Source organism: Mastigoproctus giganteus, chromosome 11 (genome assembly GCF_048544385.1).
Source record: "Mastigoproctus giganteus isolate SK-2022 chromosome 11, ASM4854438v1, whole genome shotgun sequence".
NCBI lineage: Eukaryota > Metazoa > Arthropoda > Arachnida > Uropygi > Thelyphonidae > Mastigoproctus > Mastigoproctus giganteus.
This window is the reverse complement of record NC_143585.1, coordinates 58,935,767-58,959,557: the sequence shown is the minus strand read 5'-3', so window position 1 is coordinate 58,959,557 and position 23,791 is coordinate 58,935,767. Positions and strand designations below refer to the sequence as shown.

Sequence of the window (23,791 nt, the reverse complement as noted above, 5' to 3'; positions counted from 1 at the left end):
TTGTTCAATTACAATTTGGAATGATATTTTAAATAAAATTAATCCGGTAAGTAAAATTCTCCGAAAAAAAAAAAAAAAAAAAAAAGGAATTCTGATAAAAATGAAGCTGTTGAATGTTTACAAAATATCAAGGAATATTTTAAAGAAAACAGAACACAGGAAGCATTCAAAAATTTTTCTCAATTCGGCTAATAATATGGCAACTATCATTGGTTGAAGATTTGTTTCCAGAAGTAAGTGGAGGCGCGTCCGTAGCCAGGAGGGAAGGAGCAGCAGTGCGTAGCACCCGCTTCTTGATTAGACGGGGGTTCGAGCCCGTCACCACCAAATACGAATGAGGCGGAAAGGTCAGGGAATGATCACCGCATATCCCGGAGCAATATGGCCTTAATTGCTAATGCTCCTAAAAACCAAATAACAATAACAAATAACAAACCAGAAGTAAGCACTGTAAGGAAAAGATTGAAAAAAAACAAACAAAAACATCATTTTGATTATGAAAGTAGAAATAAAGCTATTCCAAAGAGCTCACCAACTGGTGAGTATGGGCTTGGCACATGCGCACACACACACACACACACACAGGATCCTGAGCTGGATATCATTGTTCTTCTCTTTCTTGGAGACTCCTTTCTACTTCTGACTCATGTTTTCTCTCTCTCTCTCAGGGTAACTCAGAAATTTTTTTTTTTTTGGCAGCAAAAGTCTCAGGCTTCCTTGCACCATGTGGCTAATAATAATAATAATTAGGAGGCTCCCTCCCCTGCTCACTTTGCTAGTCAACCCCCAGACAATATCAAACATACAAAGAAATGTCTTAACCTGCTTGGCATCATTACTAAAGCCGCTTTGGAAAGAGTTTCCTTCACATAATCGACTGATTTGATTAGATCTGCCAAGAAAAGTCTCGTACACTACTCCATTCACAGTTCTCACATCTTTGAAACACCTTACACATTTTGTTTCACATAATTTTAAATGAAACCTCTTGACACCTTGCGGTGAAAAGCTATTCAACCGAGCAACCACTTTACACATTTTTATGCCGATGGCATTTATTTCCCATTTTGTACCACGTAAAATGTAGAGGTATGACAGAGTAGGTCAAATCTAACACATCTCGTGGTGAGATGCTATTCAACTGAGCGACCACTTTACACACATTTCTACATTGATGCCTTGATGCCATTTATTGCCCGTTTTGTCCCACGTAAAATGAAGAGGTATGATGGAGTAAGTCAAATCTTCTACACCTCTCTCTCATAATTATACTAACATTACAACGCACTGATTGAAATCTAATCAGGAAATTACCTATGTAGTTATTTACGCATACATAATTGCCCCGCCAACTTCAACCAATTCACCCACATCCCTCTTCTCCCATTGGCTCAAATAAATATCACCAGGAGGATAACTTTTTTAATGTATAGAGAGGTAATATTCAGGATCCGCAACAAAATTTCAAAATTAATTTTGTCTTTCAAATTAGGGACACAACAAATAACTGAAAGGTTTACAAATATGAAAGAACATGTAGAAATATTTAAAATGTTTTATAATATTTTTGAATTAAAAAAAATGGTCAGATGATGATTTATTAAAGCAATTGCAAAGATTTACATATTAAGTTAAGTGACATTGACATTGATGGATCCAATATATTTCTATTTTAGAAGATTCAGGAGAAGTCCAGTTGGCCTGGCTCCCTAAAATCCACTCATGCAAACCTTCTCAATGGTAAGCCCGTTACGTTACTTTGGTGGCAACGAACACGTAGAGTGGTTCTCTTCAAGAAGCCTTGTCAGCGTAAAGAGGAAAAGACCAAACCTTCCAGCACACAACAACACGACAAAACAAATGGCCCTCAGTCTGCAGTGGCTTTCAATCCCCCTCTTACGGCAGTGAGAGGATCAAAGTGGAAGCAGAGGGTGCTAAGAATCTCCGGGTACTGCTATGCACAGAAACTGAACTTGGCCTGTTACAATTTAAGATCGCTCACTGGTGAAGAGGGGATATTAGCTGGAAAAGGAATTAGAAAATGTGAATTGGAATATTATTGGCTTGGCTGAAATAAGAAGATGAAATGAATTACTTACAAGTTTGTCAAGTGGAAATCTGCTGTACATCAATGTAAACAGTGAAAAGAGTGATGTTGGAGTTAGCTTTTTGGTCCATAAAGATATAAAAAACAACATTTTGGAATTCCAAAGTACATCACCAAGGTTGTCAAGATTACTGCTCAGGATTTCTCAGAAGTACAAACTAAAGGTTATAATTATATAAGCACCAACATCGAGCCATGATGATGAAGAGATTAAAGAAATGTACACCGAAATTGAGAGACTTCTATATGAACAGAAAACTCACTACACCAATATTATGGAGGACTTCAACACTAAGACTGGAAAGAGACAAAACAGCATAGAAATGGAAACTATAAGAAATTTTGGAATTGGTGAAAGAAATGAAAGAGGTGAGAGACTTGTGGAATTTTCAGAATCTCAAGGAATGTCAGTAATGAACACTTTTATGAAGAAAAAGATAAACAGAAAGAGGACATGGAAAAGCCCAAATGGATTAACAATTAATGATCCTCACTAACAGAAGATATATCATGAACAATGTTACCATCCTGAATAAGGTAAATGTTGGAAGTGATCATCATCATCATCATCATCAGCCATTTTCAATCCACTGCAGGATGAAGGCCTCTCCAGCAACTTTCCAGTTCCTTCTGTTTTGAGCACTGGACATCCATTTACTACCCACAAACTCATGAATTTCATCTATCCATCTCCGCCTTTGTCTTCCAGGTTTTCTTCTAGCTCCTCTTGGGTACCATTCTGTTATTTTCTTAGTCCATCTGTCATCATGTCTTCGAGCTATGTGTCCTGTCCAAGACCATTTTAGTTCTTTAGTTTTGATAAGAATGTCCTTTACTTGAGTTTGTTGCCTAATCCATGTGTTTCTCTTCTTATCTAACAGTCTGATTCCCAATATGATTCGTTCCATTCTTCGCTGTGTAGTTCTCAGCTTCTCTTCCATTCTTTTGGTGAGTGCCCAAGTTTCACTTCCATAAGTCATGGTGGGGAGTATACATTGGTCCATTATTTTACGTTTCAGACAAACTGGGATATTGCTCTTCAGTATGTGACTATATTTCCTGAATGCTATCCATCCAAAATTTATTCTTCTCTTGACTTCCAGCCATTTATCATTATTACAGCTAATAACTTGTCCCAGATAAGTATATGACTCCACCTTTTCAATTACTGCTCCTTCAATCATTATTTCCCTTTCTGTGGCATACTTGTTCATCATTACTTTTGTTTTAGCCATATTCATCTTTAGTCCAAAATCCTTACTAGCTGTGCATAACTGATTAAGATTTTCCTCTAATTCTTTGGGATCATGGCTTATGACCACAATGTCGTCTGCAAATCGTAAATGGTTTAGGTACTCTCCGTTCACATTGACTCCTTTCTGCGACCAGTCTAATCTTCTGAAAGCTTCCTCAAGGGCAGCAGTAAACAGCTTCAGAGATATTGTGTCTCCTTGTCGAACTCCTTTCTCAATTTTAAATTTCCTACTGTCTTTGTCTAGTCTAATAAAGGAGGTAGCACTCTCGTATATTTTCTTCAAAATCATAATATATGGGGTATCAATGCCTTGTCTTTCCAGTGCCCGAAACATTGCCATATGCTGTATGGAGTCAAATGCCTTTTCATAATCCACAAATGCCAGGCATAATGGTGTTTTATATTCATTTGCTTTCTCCATTAGCTGTGATATTACGTGAAGGTGATCCATAGTTGAGAATCCTGTCCTAAAGCCAGCTTGCTCTTTCGGTTGATTCTCATCAAGTATTCTTTCTAATCTGTTAGTAATGACCCTTGTGAACAACTTGTAGATGTGGGATAACAAGCTAATTGGTCTATAATTTCCAATTTCTGATTTATCTCCTTTCTTATGCAGCAAAACTATTATTGCATTATTCCACTGCTTAGGCGTCACACCTTTTCTAATGCACTTTGTGAAGAGCCTTGCCAGTTTTTGTGTTATGTCTCTTCCTCCCAATTTTAACAACTCTACAGTAACTTCATCTTCCCCCGGGGCTTTCTGATTCTTCATTTTCTTCAATGCATGTTCTACCTCATCAGGAAGAATATTGGGTATGTCGTATGTGTTGCTACTTTGCAATCCATCTTCCCCACTGCTGGCATCATTCCCCTGCTCCTTGTATAATTCTCTATAGTAGTCTTCTGCTATTTGAATTATGCCTTCTCTGCTGTTTATAAGTACACCATCGCTATTCTTCAGTTTCAGTATCATTTGTCTTTCTGTATTACTGCTCATGGCTGCTGATTTAAATCCTTTGTTTTCCCTTAATGCTTGTTCTACTTTTCTTGTGTTAAATCTTCTTATGTCCTCTCTGAGTCTCTTTCTAATGGCTTTGTATAACTCAGTATACTCAATTTTCTCCCTGTCAGTGTTTTTCTTGCTTTTCATTTGTCGTCTTCGGTTCATCATGACAAGTGTTTCTTGACTAATTTTTTCTTCTTTGGATTTCTTTTTCCCTATAGGTTTCTTGGGCTTTATCACTTTCAAAAAGTTGTAATATTCCTCGTCGATATCTTGGTCCTCAGCAGTCTGCAGAAGCTCATACTTGTTCTTAAGTTCCAGTACATACTGCTTTTTCTCCTCTTCTGTTATCTCAAAGACCTTTGTATTATTTACTCGAGTCAGTTTTTTCCTTTCCTTTCCTACATCTATATCAAGTGTACATCTTACCATTCTGTGATCACTTCCAACATTTACCTTATTCAGGACGGTAACATCATTCACAATATATCTTCTGTTAGTGAGGATGAAGTCGATTTCATTAGTAGTTAATCCATTTGGACTCTTCCATGTGATCACAGAATGGTAAGAAGCACACTTGATATAGATGTAACAAAGGAAAGGAAAAACTCACTCGGGTAAATAATACGAAAGTCTCTGAGATAACGGAAGAGGAGAAAAAGCAGTATGTACTATAACTTAAGAACAAGTTTGAGCTTCTGCAGATCTTCCGGGACCCCTCTCTTCTCCTCACCGATCTTTTTGCCCTTCTCTGTACTCATTCAAGCAACTCTACATCCTTCCTAAAATGAAGCTTCCAGACCTGTACGCAGTACTCAAGGTGTGGCCCAACCAAGGGGATAATTACCTCCTTATCCCTGCTAGCAAAATTCCTGTATATCACTGACAATACCCCATGACCTGCTCTGGCAGCCTGTCTGCACTGCTCAGAAAACTTCATATCTGACTGCACAATTACCCTCAGGTCTCTTTCATTCTCCATGACCCTGAGTGTAACACCACAGTTGGTACATTTCTCTGTGGTTACTGCTATCCATATGCAGTATTTTGCATTTGCCAATGTTAAACTTCAGTTACCACTTCTCAACCCATCTGCCCAACTTTTCTAGATCCTGTTGCAGTAGCACACTGCCATTACTGTCATTAACAATGCTGCTGACCTTTGTATCATCTGCCTACCATCTTGGAAATTAAGCCTGATATACCTTTATCAATATCATTGATAAATATGTAAAACAACAGTGGGCCGGCCCTGGGGGGAATTTCCACTAATAACATCAGTCCACGAAGAGCAGTGTCCATTTATTACCATTCTCTGTCTTTTCCCACACAACCTTCCATTTATCCATTGCTGCAACTTGCCCTGAATGCCATACTGGTCCAATTTGTACAGTAGTCTTGCATGCACAACAGTATCAAAAGCTTTCCTGAAATCCAAGTATATGATATCAAAACTATTTTTTTGCATCCGGTTCCTTTGTGACCACATCATAGTATCTAATCAAATTGGTCAGACAAGACTTCCCCTTAAGAAACACATGCTGTGTGTTAAGTATTACTGCAGCCTTGTCTAGATGATTTTGCACAGCTTCTTTAACCAGTGACTCTGTTATTTTCTCTAGAACAGAAGTTAAACTAACAGGTTTGTAATTACTCATGTCACCTTTTGATTCTCCTTTGTGAATTGGAGATATATTTTCACATCTCCAGTCCATGGGGACCTTCCCTGAGTCCAACAATTCTCTCATTATTATGGCTTTGCCGCCTCCTTTAATATAACTGGATAGATCCCATCCACTGTATGCCTTTCTTATATTTAACTTCAACAATTTCTCCTTAACTTTGCTCTCAGTTATTACAAAATCATTTAGCGTCCTGCTAGAAGTTGATAAGCTTCTAGCCTTCACTTCCTTACAGAATTCCCCATGTGTGAATGTAGATGAAAAACTCATTCAGTTTGTCAGCTACCTCAGCAGGATCAATATGATTCACACCTTCCTTCTAGAGTTTACATAAGTAAAGAAGTCTTTGCTGTTCCTCTTTGCATTCTTTTCCAAGGATTTCTCATAATCTGCCTTCGCTGGCCTAACTTCCTTTGTGAACTTGATTATAGACTAGCTTATATCTAACATAGGCATCTGTGTTGCCTGATAATTTATATGAATCCCATGCATTTTTGTTCTCTGTCACAAGTCTCATTAGTTCATCTGACATCCATTTGGGCCTAAACCTTGAACCTTATTTCTTAGTTGGTATGTAAAGCCTAGTAGCTTTCAAGATTAATTCTTTGAATGCCTCCCATTTTGAATTTACTGTTGGTAACATCATCAGTTGGTTCCACTGTATAGAATTTAAAAACTGTCTGAGACCAGTGTAGTCACCTTCACAAAAGCCAAACCCTTTCCCTTTACCCCTGATAGTTAAATCTTTAAGTAAATCCCATATCAGTACACTGCCACCTCGTGGTTCTTTTATCTGTAAATTCTTAATGCACGAATATGAATAATCACTGCTGATAATCAGATCAAGAGTATTACTCTCTCTCTGGCTGCCTCTAAAACATGCTGCTGTAGAAAACAATCATCCAATAAATCCACAAAAGTCTTGCTAGTATGTGAGTGACCAACACACATGTTCAAGTCAATATCCAGGAAGTTAAAATTCCGCATTATAACACTTTCTGATTTACTGGCCCACTCTATTTTTCTCTGTAGTTGTTAATTGTACGCATCAGAGTCATTAGGCCTATTACAAACTCCTACCCCTCATTTTTACTTTCCCAGTGCTTATGTCACAACAAACTGGCTCAATATTGCACTGTTAAATTTGATGAACAAAAAATTATGCTTTTGTAACTTAACAAAAAGCTTTATGTGGTGTGTGCTAAGTACAGCCAATACATCTATGTTATAACTATCATGGAGAGTCTGTAAATCACAAATTTGGAGAGAGAAAGAGAGAGGGGGGGGGGAGAGAGAGAGAGAGAGAGAGAGAGAGAGAGAGAGAGAGAGAGAGAGAGAGAGAAAAGAAACTGACTTGAACACAGCATTTTTTTTAAACATAATTATCAAAAACACTAATACACTTGTCCCATTGCTTTATCAAATTCTGAAAATCCATCACACAAAATGATGTTGGTTGCTGTTGTATATAATTTTTTTACCTCTGTATCATCAGAAAAATTTTTGCTATCAAGCTTTTAAGTGTATAAAAATCAAGAGCAAGATGATTACTATAGGGAAGGTGAAGAAGGTCTCATCCCAAATCATTAATGGCTTCTTGGGTAGTGTGCAATGAATGGCCTTTTTCTGTGAACTGGCACAGGTGTCAGCACATAACTTTGCGCATCATGGTTGATAGGTACCTAAATGGTTTCAGAAGTGTGCTCACCAGACATGTGCAATGTGGTGAAGCATTCAAGGTATGTCAAGGTTTTTAAAGATACATAAGAAGAATACCAAAAAAGTCACCATTATCTTCCTGCTGATGGTACAGCCCTAAACATTTTTTCGATGCAAACCAGGATGCTTTCATTGCACAATGGCACTTTCATGTGGCTTTGAGCTGAAAGTGTACCATTTTCAACTCAAATCTAAGATTCATGACTAATTCATGATTCTATTGAATAGAAACATGAATTAGTCACGAATTACACCCAACAAAGAGGAGTCAACAAGCTTTGAAACAGTGCCGTCTGGGTGGTGGTATCTGCTGACAATAAATAACAGTAGTCTTCACCACTGGTGAAGTGTTATTTATTCGAGGTAGTACAATACCATGGCAACTCATTGTGAAGGCATTCACAATATGAGATATAACCAAAACGATGCCAATTTAATTAATTAATTTAACTACTTTGGTATATGGCTATGTTAAAATGATGCTTTTGCACTAACCTACATGTTAGTTATTCTACCTCGTAGCATGAGGCTTTTGCCCTTAAATATTTTATAGTCTATATCACTGCACACCATCAAGCATCTCTTGTATTGTGAAGTTATACTTCGTAACTGGATTGTCACTATTGCAATACCAGGGTACCTGCCCACCCACCGAAGAGGAGCCAATAAGATTTGAAATGGTGCCATCTGGGTGGTGGAATCCGCAGAGAATAAATAACAGTAGTCTTCTCCACTGGTGAAGTGTTATTTATTCGAGGTAGTACAATACCATGGCAACTTGTTGTGGTATTCACAATATGAGATATAACCAAAACTATGCCAATTTAATTAATTAATTTAACTACTTTGGTAGATGGCTACGTTAAAATGATGCTTTTGCACTAACCTACATGTTAAAAAATAAATTAATAAAAAAATCAGTATAATTTGAGACAGAATCTTACTTGCGTCAGCATAGCAGTACTTTGATCACCACCATGAGCTTTATGAATAATCGAGCGCAATTCTTTGGAAGGTAAAGGTCTAAAAATAAATATTAAAGAGATTAGAATGCAAATAATAAAAATCGGCTGGATCACCAATACTGCATTAAAATTTTAAAAATAATAAAAACCAATAAAATTAAAAATTGTTATTTTATCAATAACTGCACTAGTGTACATACAACTGTATGAACTGGAAGAAGTGTGAAGTCATAGCTCACTGTGGTGTGATATGTAGAGAAATAAGCACCAAAACAGATAAAAAAAAAAAAAAAAAAAAAAAAAAAATCAGTGTTTCCCAGCAGAAGTCTACCAATGCACTGGGGAGGAAATGCATATTCAGCTAATGAAATTATCCATCCTCCATTAGTGTGCCAATTGTATATTAATTTTAGTTATATGAAGTGCGAGGTAGCATATTAATTTTTAAGGGCAAAACTTACTTTAATGGATACCAGTAATGGCAGGTGCAGAGAGTATACTGATTGAAAATTAAAACTTCGTGCATTCCTACATGAAATTAAATCACTGAAGAAATGGGTACACACTCGGGAAACAAAATTTGGGACATGTTAGGGATTCATTTATTTAGTGACCTACAAGTTGATTCACTTCTGATTCAGACCTCAGGGTCTATGATCATGAGCAGTCTATCATGGTTCAAAAGGGTATAGTTTTGTTGGGGAACACATTATCAGGCAAATGGGTAACATTTTTTGGAATAAAGACAAATGGACTAGAACCAGGGTATGTTTGTAAGGAGTGAACCTGCTGAGTAAAATTAATGATTTTACTCAATAGGATCAGTTTTTAAGGGGGAAAAACAGAGTATTATTATTATTACTGTGGAAACTAGTTACAGTAATAACTGCACACAGGCTGTTGATCTGTCAGATAAATATAGAACCACACATAAAAAATGCTTTAAATTACGTCAGAATGTAACTCTGTCTGCAATTATGCCCAGGAATTAAGGAAGTGTGGGCAATTAATTAGACCTGAAGAACTGTGGGGAAGGGAGAGATTTTATTGATATGGTCAGTAGGTAGAAGGAATCTATTTTATAGAGATGAAATACATCTGAATAACAATGGTACAGGAGTCTTTGCCGCTGTCATTAAAGAAGATTTATGGGCTCAGAGAAATGGCTAGATAGAGGTGGAATAGGAGTGACAGATGTGTTTATCTGATGACACAAGTCAAAGTAATACCTGGACATATATCAAGAGTTCTTGTATGAGACCACAACTGCTGATATTGGAAAAGATATGCTGATGAGAGTACTGTTAGAGCAAGAAGCATGCATGACTTCTATAAATGTGCCAGAGTAGTTAAAAATATAAAAAAGTTAATTTTATTGACAACATTGCTGTGTTTACAGCAATGTTGTCAATAAAATCAGTGAGTTTGTACCCCTGATAAAATGACTAATGCTGATATAATAAAGCAAATTAATAACTAGAACCATTAAAAATAGTAGTAGTAGAGGTATGTGATGCAAGAAGCAGGTGTATGAGCTTATGTAGCATCAGACAAAAAAAAAAAAAAAAAAGTGTGTACCCTGTATGCACGAAAGATGTTTTATTTTATGTGAAAACATCTATGGTGGCATATGGAGTAAAACCATTTAAATTTTTGAACAGTCTGATCGAAACTTACTTATGCTACTTAGAAGGTTGATGGTGATTAAAACCTTGGGAAGCAGATTTTATTAAAGTCAGCATTTTTTTCATTCTCTATGTTTTTGAACTCGTTCCTTTTCAATACAAGGGGGCTTCTTCGGTGGCTTTGAAGCTTTTATTCTTGCATAATATTACTACCCACTACTTTACTAAATCAACGGTAATGACTGAGTTGGCATCATTTAGGAAGTGATATCATTTTCATATCTTAGGACGAACTTATTCTACTGAATCAATTACTTAATCTACTAAATCAACATTAGTGACCAAGTTAGCATCATTAGCAGAATTTAGAAAGTGACGTCATTTGCTTCATTTAAAATCTAATAGCCACCTAATAGTAAGTGACATCAATTGCATCATTTCCGTAAAAAAATTTCATTAACAATCAACTGCATCATTTCCATTAAAAGAAAATTTCGTTACCAACAGATTTTACTCTAGCGTCACCATAGATGTTTTCACATCAACAAACAATTTCACATATCCATTTCCTCTAAAAGTTTGTCCAGTTCCTCCTTCAATTTATTTAAGCTATCAACTTCCACAACGACAGATGGAAGTTTGTTCCAGCAATCAACTACCTGCTGGCTAAAGGCAAATTTCCACACATCTATTCTACAACTGTCTTTCCTCAATTTGAGTTTATGCCCCTAGAGGTTCGTAATCTGAGCAAGCAGAAGAATCCCATCAGAACTGAGAGATCTCAACTCATTCAAGACCTTCTACACTTTAATCAGATCACCTCGCAGGTGCCTAGTCTCCAGCTGCTGCAATTTGCAGAAATTTAATTTTAAGCCTTTCTTGGTAAGCGGACCCCTTCGTTCCCCTCACCAATCTCATTGCCCTTCTCTGTACTTGCCCAAGAAACTCTATATCCATCCTAAAATGAGGCCTCCAGACCTGTATGCAGTACTGAAGGCGTGGCCTGATCACTGCCTTATACAAAGGGATAATCACCTCCTTTTCCTTACTAGCAAAATTCATGTATATCATTGACCTGCACTGGTAGCCTGTCTGCATTGCTCAGAAAACATTGCATCTGACTACACAATTACACCAAGGTCTTTTTCATTTCCTACCAACCTAAGTGTAGTACCATGCAGTTGGTACGTTTCTCTGGGGTAACTTCTACCCATATGCAGTACTTTGCATTTGTCAATGTTAAACTTCAGTTGCCACTTCTCAGCCCATCTGATCAACTTTTCGAGATCCTGTTGCAGTAGCACACTGCCATTACTGTCATTAACAATCCCGCTAACCTTTCTATCATCTGCATACTTGGACATTAAGCCTGATATATCTTCATCAGTATCATTGTTAAATATGCAAAACAACAGCGGGTCCAATACTGAACCCTGGGGGAGATTTCCACTAATAACATCAGTGCACAAAGAGCAGCATCCATTGATTACCACTCTTTTCTGTCATCTCCCACTCAATCACCGCATCCATTGATTACCACTCTTTTCTGTCATCTCCCACTCAATCACCCTTTTATGCATTTTAGCAACTTGCTCTTAATACAATACTGGTCCAATTTGTACAGTAGTCTTCTATATGCAACAGTATCAAAAGCTTTCCTAAAATTCAAGTATATGATATCAAAATTATTTTTTGCATCCAGTTCCTTTGTGACCACATCATAATATCTAATCAAACTGGTCAGACAAGATTTCCCCTTAAGAAAACCATGCTGTGTCTGAAGTATTACTGCAGTCTTGTCTAGATGATTCTGCAATGCTTCTTTAACCAGTTACTCCATTATTTTCTCCAGAATAGAAGTTAAACTAACAGGTCTGTAATTACTCGTGTCACCCTTTGATTCCCACTTTGTGGATTGGAGATACATTTGCACATCTTCAGTCCGTGAGTCCAACAATAAGTAATTATGGCTAAGGGTTTGCTTACTTCCTTTGCCAACTCATTTAATATAACTGGATAGATCCCATCCATCCCAGGTACCTTTCTTATGTTTAACTTCAACAATTTCTCCTCCACTTTGCTCTCAGTTATTACAAAATCATACCTGTCAGAGTTTAATAAACTTCTGTTCTCCATTTACACAGAGAATTTCTCATGTGTGAATGTAGATGCAAAATACTCATTCAGTTTTGCAGCTATCTGAGCAGGATCATCAACAGCTGAACCATCAATATCAATGGACCAATTTGATTCATCCCCTTCCTTCTAAAGTTTATATAAGTAAATAAGTCCTTGCTGTTTTTCTTAGCATCCTGTGGCAAAGATTTCTCGTAATCTGCCTTTGCTTACCTAATCTCCTTTGTGACTTGATTACAGAGTAGCTCATATCTACCATAGGCTTCTGTGTCCCCTGATATGCATGATATAAAAATGCATCCCATGCATTTTTCTTCTTTGCCAAGTGTCTCGTTAGTTCATCTGACATCCATTTAGACCTAAACTTTGAATAGTATTTTTTAATTGGTATGAAAAAAGTCACCTAGTAGCTTCCACGATTAATTCCTTGAATGCTTTCCTTGAAATCCGAAAAACTCGGCGAACTGTTCTTGATTTAAAACTGTTGTACCACATCTTCGCTGGTTCAATCTACCTGCCGGATCTTCTGTGCCATATTGACCTTCACGCTCCAGCGGTGGCTACTAGACAGAAGACTACATTCCACATCGGTAACTCTAAATTAGAAATGGATATGGCTGTGAACAAGAAACAGTTTCACAGAACTATCTGAAGTAGGTTGACCGATTGACAGATGAGTTCTGGACTAAAGATGTCCTCATTAATTTGTGTGTGTGTGTGTGTGTGTGTATGTGTGTGTGTGTGTGTGTGTTGTGTGTGTGTGTGTGTGTGTGTGTGTGTGTGTGTGTGTGTGTGTGTGTGTGTGTGTGTGTGTGTGTGTGATGATGATGTCTCCTGCCAAACTGCTTTCTGCTCTGGATTTGACGTCATGAATATCTTTTTCATTTTCGTGAATTGGACTTTTACCATTTGAATTAACTTTCATTGTACAAAGTGTATTAGTCTACCATTTATTATTATGTTTTGTACAACCTTTGCCCTGTTATACACTTTAACTGGGCGAATGCCTGTTGTGTATATTATATGTTAAAAAATAAAAATAAAATAAAAAAATAAGGGACAATGAGTTTTATCATGGGATGTAGGAAGGAGAGAAAGGTAAGGTAAAAAGTCTGCAGTTCATGCTAGCCTGAGTGTGATGCAAGCTTTCCCAGATTCAGACCCCATGCATGCCTGCATAGAATCTGTGGTGTTAGATTTTTGGAAGAAAAGGGAAAAGGAGAGTAAGGCTATGTTATGGAACAAAAGATTGTGTACATGCAGATGGAATGGGATGGGATGTGTACATGCAGATGGAAAGTGTGAATGCATTATTGGTATTAGTACTACAATAAAACCTTTCTAAAGCAGGCACCAGTGAGTCAGAAGTCGAGGTAGCCAGTTTCAATAATTCAGAAAAATGAAATTGACTGTAACTGGTCATTCACTCAGAGTTTTTTTATTATAATAGTGCATATTTGTTTCAATTAACTTTAAATAAATAACACAACTATCAGTAAACACATAATTAACTTTTAGTAAAAATTAATATAAATGGCTTTGTTTAAAGAATTTCATTCGGCATGTAATCTACTTAGGCTTTATTCATAATTTCTGCTTACATAGAAATTTTATGATGTAATAGGATTCATCCCCCTCCCTTAATGAATAAAAACACTCTCTTTTTAAATTTCTGCATACAGCCCTGCTGCAACAGCAGGAAATTTTTTTAAGAAATTTCATTTCTTAAAAAAATTAGCATATAATCAATGTAATAAAAAGGAAAATTTTGACCAGTATTCCAGGAAAAAACCTGAAAACATGAACAAATTTCACATATAGGCTACTTAAATTACCACCATTTCTTGCTGATGAGTGAAAGTGGTATGTGATGGCACAGGAAAATTGTCATCATCATCCCTCAGTCAATCTTCGCCTTCTTCAGTTTTGTGCACTCTTCATACCACCAGTAATTGAAGTGTTGTCGGGTCGAGGGATTTGATAATGGAATTGAGTATTTAACTGCGACTAAAAGATGGGATGTGATATAATCAGTGAATTTATGGGCTATAGTTGAATAGTTTTTTTTGTCCAGAGTGATTGCTGACTGAAATTTGGCCCAATTGGCTTTAAAGAATTTTCAGTTCCTGCAGGGTTGGTATAATTGGTGGTTGTGTAGTGAGCAGATTACAAACAATTGGGAAGTGATCACTACCCATGGGATCATTCAGTACATACCACTCTATGTTCAGGACTAGTACTGGAGAACAAATTGAGAGATCTATTGCTGAGGTGTGCCATTTGGGGCAATAATTACGTAATAGCTGTACATGAGTGTGTGCACCAGTATTGAGTATGGTGAGGTTTTGGGCCTCTAGAAATCTTTCAATGAGTCTACCCCATTTATCTAATTTAGAAGCATCTCATAGGGGTTATGCCCATTAAAATCCCCTAATAAACAGAGAGGTGGAGGTATCTATATGATGAGATCTTCAAGATCTTTTTAATATTGGTCACTGAGGTTGTCACAGACATTCTCTCAGATATGCCAGACAAGCTGTACTTGCTACCTGGGAGTCTAAAACGCTGATGGAACTGATATTCGGGTGACACTCAAGTCAAGTGAACCCAATTTCGGCGAAGTCCAGAAGGTCTGTGACAGCCAAATCCTCTGCTTGCACCTTCACGATGGTGAGACTGTTAGTAATCCTGGGTATAACCTCCATGCACAAGTACATGGTGGGTGACCACCCAGGTGAGAACCAACGTAAGCAGGGGTCGAGGTGTGGCGCCCAAACCACATGGAGGAATGCCACCCCTCTATGTTACCAGGCAGTATTAGGTGGTAGATGACTCTCATCAACTGGTGAAATACCACCACTTTGCTTATTGGAGGCTTGAAGTGGTGGATCCCATGTTTAGTCTCTAGAGCTAAGTTCCGGTCAACCCTTCCCCATCTCTTCCATCATTCAGTATGATTGATGACTTTTGAGGTTATGATGAACGTCGTGGCGAGATCCAATATTCCTTACATTTCGAGGGTACAGCTCTAAAACGGTGTTCGCAGGCCGGCCACTAGTTAGTACACCGGACCGAACCTATTGGTAACGCTCTAGGAGGCTTCCGGATCAGCTAGTGTATAATCTTGCTACCTGTACTCTGCCAGATAGTGACTGGAGAGAGTCCGAGTAGTATGTATGCGGGGAGCATTGTCGAGGCCACGTCATGTTAAGGATCTGGGTATATTCTTACCACATGTAGGCCATATCCAAAAAAATTTCATTACTTCATACCCACCCACTTTTCTTACTATTGAATACCCCTTGAATTGTCAAACTAATAGAGCAAGCTTATCTGCGAAAAGATCTAAACCTCCCAAGGACTTCCTAATTAATTTCACAAATATACGTGGTCTCAATTCTAATCTCAACGATGTCCATTTCCACTTGCAGTCTGCCAAACCCCATGTACTTTTTCTGACAGAATCTCAGTTATCTGTTGATTCAACTACGACTCATCTCAGATGCCCAAATTATTCGCTATATAATTCCTTTCGCCTCAAAGGTGGTACTTGTGCATATGTCCGTTCTGATATTCCCTGTCAGAGACTTGGCAATTTGGAATCTCCTCTCTTTGATCTTCTCTGGCTTAAAATCTCTCTACCTCATTGTGTCAAATTCATCTGTTGTCTCTACCATTCTCCCAACTTCACTAATCACTTGGAGCTCTTTGACTTCCTCTCTTTGCAACTTGACTTTCTCCAGTCCAACTTTCCTAAAAGTGAGGTAATTTTCCTTGGTGACTTTAATGTTCACAACTCCAACTGGCTTCCGTTTTCTAGTCACACCGCCCCAGCAGGTCGAGATGCTGAGGCTTTTGCAATTTCTAATGACCTAGCACAAATTGTTCATTTACCTACAAGAATACCAGACAATCCTAATCATACAGCCTATAGGCTTGATCTTTTTCTCACAAACAACCCTTCTAAGTACACGGTCCAAGTGAGAGGTCCTTCAGGCACATCAGATCACAACTTGGTGATTGTCTCTTCTCCAATGGAACCTTTATCTCATGGCTATTCCCAACATCGTATTCTTTGGCATTACAAGAATGCAAAATGGGATGACCTGCGAGATTTATTTTCTTCTTTTCTTGGTCGGACTACTGTTTCAAAACTTCTGATGTCAACATTTGCTCAGCATCGTGTCAGTGAAATTATTCTTGTATGAATGGAATCCTTTATTCCACACTCCACTTTAAAATCTCGTCCTTTATCTAAACCTTGGTTTTCCAATAAATGTGCTAAGGCTGTTCAAGAGAAGAATGTTGCATATCGCAATTGGCTTGTTTCTAATTCTTCAGTTTCATTTTCTCCCTACACCAAAGCTCGCAACAATTGTAAAGCAGTTATTAATCAGTCCAAACTAGAGTTTGAACAGGCTAAGAGTAGAAAACTTGCTTCTTGCCCTAATGGTAGCCGAGCATTCTGGTCTCTTGCCAAAGCTATTGGCTGCAACTTTTGCCCATCTCTGCTCCCACCTCTGTCCAAACCAGATGGTTCTGTTGTCACTTCAGCCAAGGATAGAGCTGACCTGCTAGCATCCCATTTTTCTTCCAGCTCATGTATTAATGATCTTGGTAAAACACCTCCCACCATTCCCAACACGCTAAATTCAATGCCTCCTGTGGTCTTCTGTCAAAAGGATATCAGAAGGATTTTGATGAATCTTGATGCTAAGAAAGCTCCAGGTCCTGATGGTATTTCTCTACTTGTTCTCAAAACCTGTGCTCCTGAACTAACTCCTATTCTTTGCCGCCTTTTTTCACTTTCTTATTCCAAACATGTTTTTCCTTCTGCTTGGAAATTTGCTCATATCCAGCCAGTTCCTAAAAAGGTTGACAAATCCCTCCCATCCAATTATCGTCCCATTGCAATTACTTCTACTCTTTCTAAAGTAATGGAGAAATCAATTAACCGCCAACTCTTAAACTACCTAGAAACCTTCCGTCTGATCAGCGATCACCAGTATGGATTCTGTCAGTGTCGATCTACTGGTGATATTCTGGCTTATGTTACCCATTTATGGTGCATGGACTAATTCAGTGGAAAGGTTCGGTGAAACACAAGTAGTTGCTCTTGACATCTCAAAGGCTTTTGATCGTGTTTGGCATAAAGGTCTTCTAAACAAGCTTTCATCTTATGGTTTTCCAACTGTTTTTAGTAATTGGTTATCCAGTTTTCTTTCTGATCGCTCACTGAGGGTGATGGTAGATGGCTCTCTGTCTTCTAACTTCTCCACTAATGCTGGTGTCACCAAAGGTTCAGTTCTTTCCCCCACTCTTTTCCTCTTGTATATTAATGACCTTCTTCCATTGACTGGAAATCCTATCCATAGTTTTGCCGATGATAGCACATTGCATTCCACTTTCCATTTTGAGAACCCTTGTTCTGCTCAATCAGCTTCAACTTCTCGAAAATCTGCTACCAATTCCTTAAATGCCGATCTTCAGGTAATTCTCCAGTGGGGCAAAGACAACTTAGTTGATTTCAACCCTTGTAAAACTCAGTCTTGTCTTATATCTCGCAAAAAGGATTCTTCTGCTCCTATGCTTATCTTTAGTGACACACCGATTTCTAGGCAAAATGATATATCTCTTTTGGGGATTACCTTGACTTCTAATCTCTCTTAGCACAAGCACATTACAAATATTGCTTCCTCTGCATCTAAAAAACTTGGTTTTCTCTTTTGCTCTCAGCGAAAGAGAAAACCAAGCTGCTTCCAAACAGCTGCTCACGCTGTATAAATCGCAAATCTGCCTTGCCATGGAATATTGTTCCCACATCTGGGGTGGTGCCCCCAAAACCTCTCTCAGGCTTCTTGATTCCATTCAGAAGAGGGCAGTTAGGTTAATTAATGATTCATCTCTAACAGAGTCTCTCCACTCGCTTTCTCATAGACATACTGTTTCTGCTGCATGCCTCTTCTACAGATACTTCCATGGGCACTGTTCTTCTGAAGTGGCTTCTATAATTCCCACTCTCTCTTTCAAAACAGTCCGAACAAGTGCTGCCACCAGTCAACATCCATTTACTGTCCAACTTCAAACCCACAGAACCAACTTTTCATCTTCCTCATTTATTCATTCAACTGCCGTTTTCTGGAACAACTTCCCTTCATACGTATTTCCTGAAAATTACAATCTACAGAAGTTCAAGTCCAATGTGAACAAATATCTGTTTCGTCTTCTCAACCTCCAACCCAAGCACGGTACTAAGTACTATAGGTTCTAATACCTCTCGTGTTTGGGGTTCACATAAAAAAAAAAATCCCCCAGGGCCAAAAAATATTTAGTAAATAATTTGATAAGTAATTCTAAAATAAATATTGTAATATCAGTGTTATGCCATTTTTATGCTGAAAATACCAAAAAAAAAGTTTGTTTTGTGTCACATATATGTGGCCGACGTGGCCCAATATGTTACTTTATTTCTTGAGAAACTATGTCAGCCACATATGAGTGATGCTATTATGGCATACATATGATAGTCATTTGTGATTAGTTTATTGCACATGCTGCAATAAAACTAATCCTGATAAAATAAACTCTCTAACATTGCAATAAGTTTGTTAGAGATTTTGTGTTGTTAGAGATTGTATTGTTAGAGATTTTGTGAAAACAAGTTCGTTAGTGCACTGTAGTATCCCCATCATTATTGTGTTGTGTTTCTCTGCAAATTAGTACAAGTGTGTTGTGAAAATAACGAAAAAAAAAAAAAAGAGAATAATCTAAAAAGCAATGGCTAAAAGAAAATTACTAAAAGAAGAGGAACTGAGAGAAATTGCTGAGAAACGTAATGGTAGTTCTGAAGATGAAAAAGAAGATTTTGACTCTGATGATTCGGTAAAAGATCCTGACTGGGCTATTTCTTCAAATGAAGGAGGAGGAGGAGATACTGAAATACCGGAAAATATTGAGGAAGCGCTTCAAGACTGGAGGGCAGAAGAAAACTGATGAGCAATTTGAAAAGACCGAACAACCTGAGATTGAAGCGACTGAAACAAATGAAGATATTGAATGGACTGAATAAGAAGGATGCAAAAAAAAAGATTTGATTTTACAGGCAAATCGGCACTGCAAATAGATGCATCAAGAAACATTACTCATCACAAGGCATTTTCATTATTTTTTGATGAAGAAGTAATAAATCTTATTGTAACAGAAACAAACAGATACGTTGAACAGAAAATTCGGAGTACCCGAGCTTTGCGGCAGAGTTGTCTATAAAAGTGGGTTCAACAACTGCTGAGGAGATTAGAAACGGGCTTCTTATGTGGATGGGACTAGTAAGATTGGGCAGTATTGCACCTTACTGGTCAACCAAACCTATCTATAAGAATAACTTAGCAACAAAAATTATTTCTCGCAACAAATTTGAATTGTTGTTGCACCTCATTCACTTTTCAGACATGAAACTTTTATTCCAGGGAACAGGCTCAGTAAGATACAACACCTGATAGACGTTTTACAGCTGAAATGTCAGAAAATATTTTTCCCCGGCAAAGATTTCGTCATTGACGAAACTCTTATTTCTTGGAGGGGCAGGCTGATATTCTGACAGTATATACCAAATAAAGCACACAGGTATCGAATCAGGCTGTTCAAGTTCCGTTCCACTGAAGAGTATAATACCTGGTCGAGCAAGATCTATTCAGGTAAATCTGAAAATTATATAAAATCCATAGGTTTAGTTGCAAAGGTCTGCCAAGAGTTATCGCAAGGATTTCTAAATGAAGGTTGCACCTTGTATGTAGATAATTTTTATATCAGCGACCATCTGGCTTTATCGTTTATTCATAAAAAAAAAAACTCATGTTGTTGATATATTACGAGGGAATAAAAAATTTATGCCCAAAGAAGTCATGTACTCAAAGCTAAATAAAGGGGAGATGAGTGCCAAGGAAGAAAAAAAATGGAATTATTGTTCTAAAGTGAGATACTCAAAATGTGAGACTACTAACAACAAAGCATGCCCCAGAAATGGTTGCTGGACCCTCCACCAGTAAAGGAAGACAGAGAGAAGCCAAATAAAACCCACTTCCTATTCTAGTGTATAATAAGGAAAAGGCAGGCATTGATCTGTCGGATCAAATGGGTTTGTATGCCACAATGCTAAGAAAGGGAGTAAAGTGGTACCGGAAATTAGCAATAGAATATATACTTGGAATATCAGGTGTATATGTGCACGTGGTATACAAGAGTACCACGCGAAAACAAATAAAAATAAGAAGCTTTTGGGAAGAGGTAGTTATGGATTTGCTAAAGATAGAACAGAAAGAGAAATGTGAAAAGCCAAAATGTGGTAACACTCATATACTAATGACAAAATTCAACACAAACAACAAGAAAGTTAGAAGGATGTGCGTTTTTGTTAGGCAAAATTGAAAGAGTCGGAAGGAAGATCAGTTGCTAGCAGAAAGGGAAAAAAAGTTTCAATGTATTGCCCAGACTGTATTCATCAACCTTTTATGTGTTTGGACAACACCAGAAATCTTCATAATTTTGTAATTATAAAATTCGTAATAATAAAGAATTTTTAAATAATGACTAGTTACTCGCTTATTTTTTCTCACAGCGCCATGCAAATTTCATCACATGTATCACCGGAGGCCATGCTTTCAAAAATAATGTAAATTTACAACAATCATCAGCACTACACAGCTGATGCTGCTCCCACTGAAACAGTGGGTGTCGGCAGTATATGTCCGACGCGGTGCCTGAAAAACGTAAAGGTTTCAGACATATAGGGCCAACACAGCAGTCAACGTGTTAAAGAGTAAGTATTGTTTGGTGGTAGGTAAATTGAGACAAGTGTTATGGCAGTATTGATGGTTATACAAACAGCAACAGCTTCTAAATCAGTCTGAAGAGGGTTATGTTTAGTTGGGATCTTTGAATTTATGACGACTGCCAAACCGCCATGGGCAGCATCAGCTGTATTACGATTTCTTCGATAAAGGCAATAGTTCTTTATCGAAGGAGAAATTTGTAAAGTTAGGTAAGTTTCCTGGAAACAAAGGGCAACTGTAGAAAATCAGTTAATTAGATCTTTGATATAATCTGTGTCGCAACAAAAGCCTCTGCAATTCTTTTGTAAAATGGCATGCATCATTTAGGTTTGGTTGAAGATGATTCATCTGACTGTTTTTTTGAATGAGGAGCAGTTTTTCTGGTCTTTTTTTGGGAAGGTGGGGGTGTCCAATATCCACTGTGTCATCTGCATGGAGTTCTAGTATGGGTTTCTCAAATTCTGAGTGGACATCAACTCCCATGCTGTCGGTGGGTGATTTGGTTTTCTTGCTCTCTTTAGTGGTTTTCGATTTTTCACTGTCGAGCAAAATCTTTGGAGTATTGGTAGGGATGCTAATTGGAGTGTTGGTCGCTTCACTGGTTTTAGCTTGAGGTGTGTCTTCCAGAGTTTACTAGTGTAGTTTTAACCCAGTTAGCTATAAATGTGCTGGGTGGTACTGATAACATCGGTTTGAGCTGTTCTTGAGTGAGAGCTTCGAGTGTGAGATGTATAAGAATGGCTGATCATTGTCAACATAACTTGTCTGCATGCCTCATAGTATGTCACTTTATGTTCTGTTTTATAATTTTTGTATTTTCTTCCCTGTTTTCCACATTTCACATTAGCATTAGCAGAGGCATTTGATGCAAGAAAGCAAGCTTATGCAGCATCAGCCAAAAAAAAAAAAAAAAAAAAAAACACTTCCACTTCACCCCTCTGTTTGTTCAAAATACCTGTCCAGCTGAACCTTAAACTTATTTAGGCTATCAACTTCCACGACAAGGGATGGAAGTCTGTTCCACCAACCAACCACCCGCTGGCTAAAGGCAAATTTCCACACGTCTATCCTACATCCGTCTTTCCTCAATTTGAATTTATTCCCTCTCAGGTGATTATTCTGAGTGAGAGGAAGAATCCCATCAGCATTAAGCATGCTCAAACCATTCAAGGCTTTATACACCTCTATCAGATCACCTCGCTGGTGCCTAGTCTCCAGACACTGTAATTTGCAAAACTTAAGCCTTTCTTCGTAAGAGCACCCCTTTGTTCCATTCACTAATCTTGTTGCCCTTCTCTGTACTCGTTCCAGCAGCGCTACATCCTTCTTGAAATGAGGCCTCCAGACCTGTATACAGTACTCTAGGTGTGGCCTAACCATTGCCTTATACAAGGGAATAATCACCTCCTTATCCCTGCTAGAAAAATTCCTATATATCATTGACAATACACAATAAGCTACTCTTGCAGCCCGTCTGCACTGTTCAGAGAACTTCATATCTGCCTGCACAACCAGCCCCAGGTCCCTTTCATTCTCTACCACTGTCAGTGTAGTACCACAGAGTTGATACGTTGCTCTGGGTTGCTGTTTCCCCATGTGTAGCACTTTACGTTTGTCAATGTTAAACTTCATTTGCCACCTCTCAGCCCATCTGCTCAACCTTTCCTGATCCTGTTGCAGCAGCATAGTGTCAGTAGTGTCCTTGACAACCCTGCCTACCTTTGTATCGTCTGCAAACTTCAACATTAAGCTTGATATTTCATCATCAATATCATTTATGAATACAGAAAACAATAATGGACTCAACACTGAGCCCTGACTTTTTTTTTTTTTTTTGATTTGGTAGTTGTTGGCGCATCGGCTTCTGTGGCCATATTGCACCTCCCAAGGTTTTTGCAGTACTTTGATCCAAGCCAGAGGCGGGAATCGAACCCGCGACCTTTGGGTTGCCGGGCAGGTACTTTACCCACTCGGCTAGCCCGGTCGGCCTGAGCCCTCAGAGACTCCACTAATAACATTAGTCCACGACGAGCAGTGTCCATTGATTACCACTCTCTGTCTTCTCCCCCTCAGCCACCCCTTTATCCACAGCAGCAATTTGCCTCCAATGTCACACTGCTCCAATTTGTGCAGCAGTCTTCCATGTGCAACAGTATCAAAAGCCTTTCTAAGATCCAAGTATATAATATCAAAGTTATTCCCTGCATCCAGTTCCTTTGTGACTGCATCATAGTATCCAATCAAATTGATCAGGCAAGACTTCCCCTTAACAAAACCATGCTGTGTCCGAGCTATAACTGAAGTCTTGTCTAAATGATCCTGCAGTGCTTCTTTAACTAGTGCCTCCATTAATTTTCCTGGAACAGAAGTTAAACTCACAGGTCTATAATTACTTGTGTCTGCCTTTGATCCTCCTTTGTGAATTGGGGTCACATTTGCACATCTCCAGTCTGTGGATACCTCCCCTGAGT

At 38.2% G+C, this 23,791-nt stretch overlaps 1 protein-coding gene across 2 annotated transcripts in view; it reads right to left on the bottom strand.

The window, feature by feature from the left end:
- The window catches only part of LOC150078032 (putative phosphorylase b kinase regulatory subunit alpha), a 608,767-nt gene that overhangs the window by 76,144 nt on the left and 508,832 nt on the right, over window positions 1-23,791 (bottom strand). For both annotated transcript variants that reach the window (XM_090384728.1, XM_090384727.1), the window contains exon 25: window positions 8,711-8,789. In XM_090384728.1, the coding sequence (XP_090240854.1) occupies window positions 8,711-8,789 (79 nt within the window). The remainder of the gene's footprint in view (window positions 1-8,710; window positions 8,790-23,791) is intronic.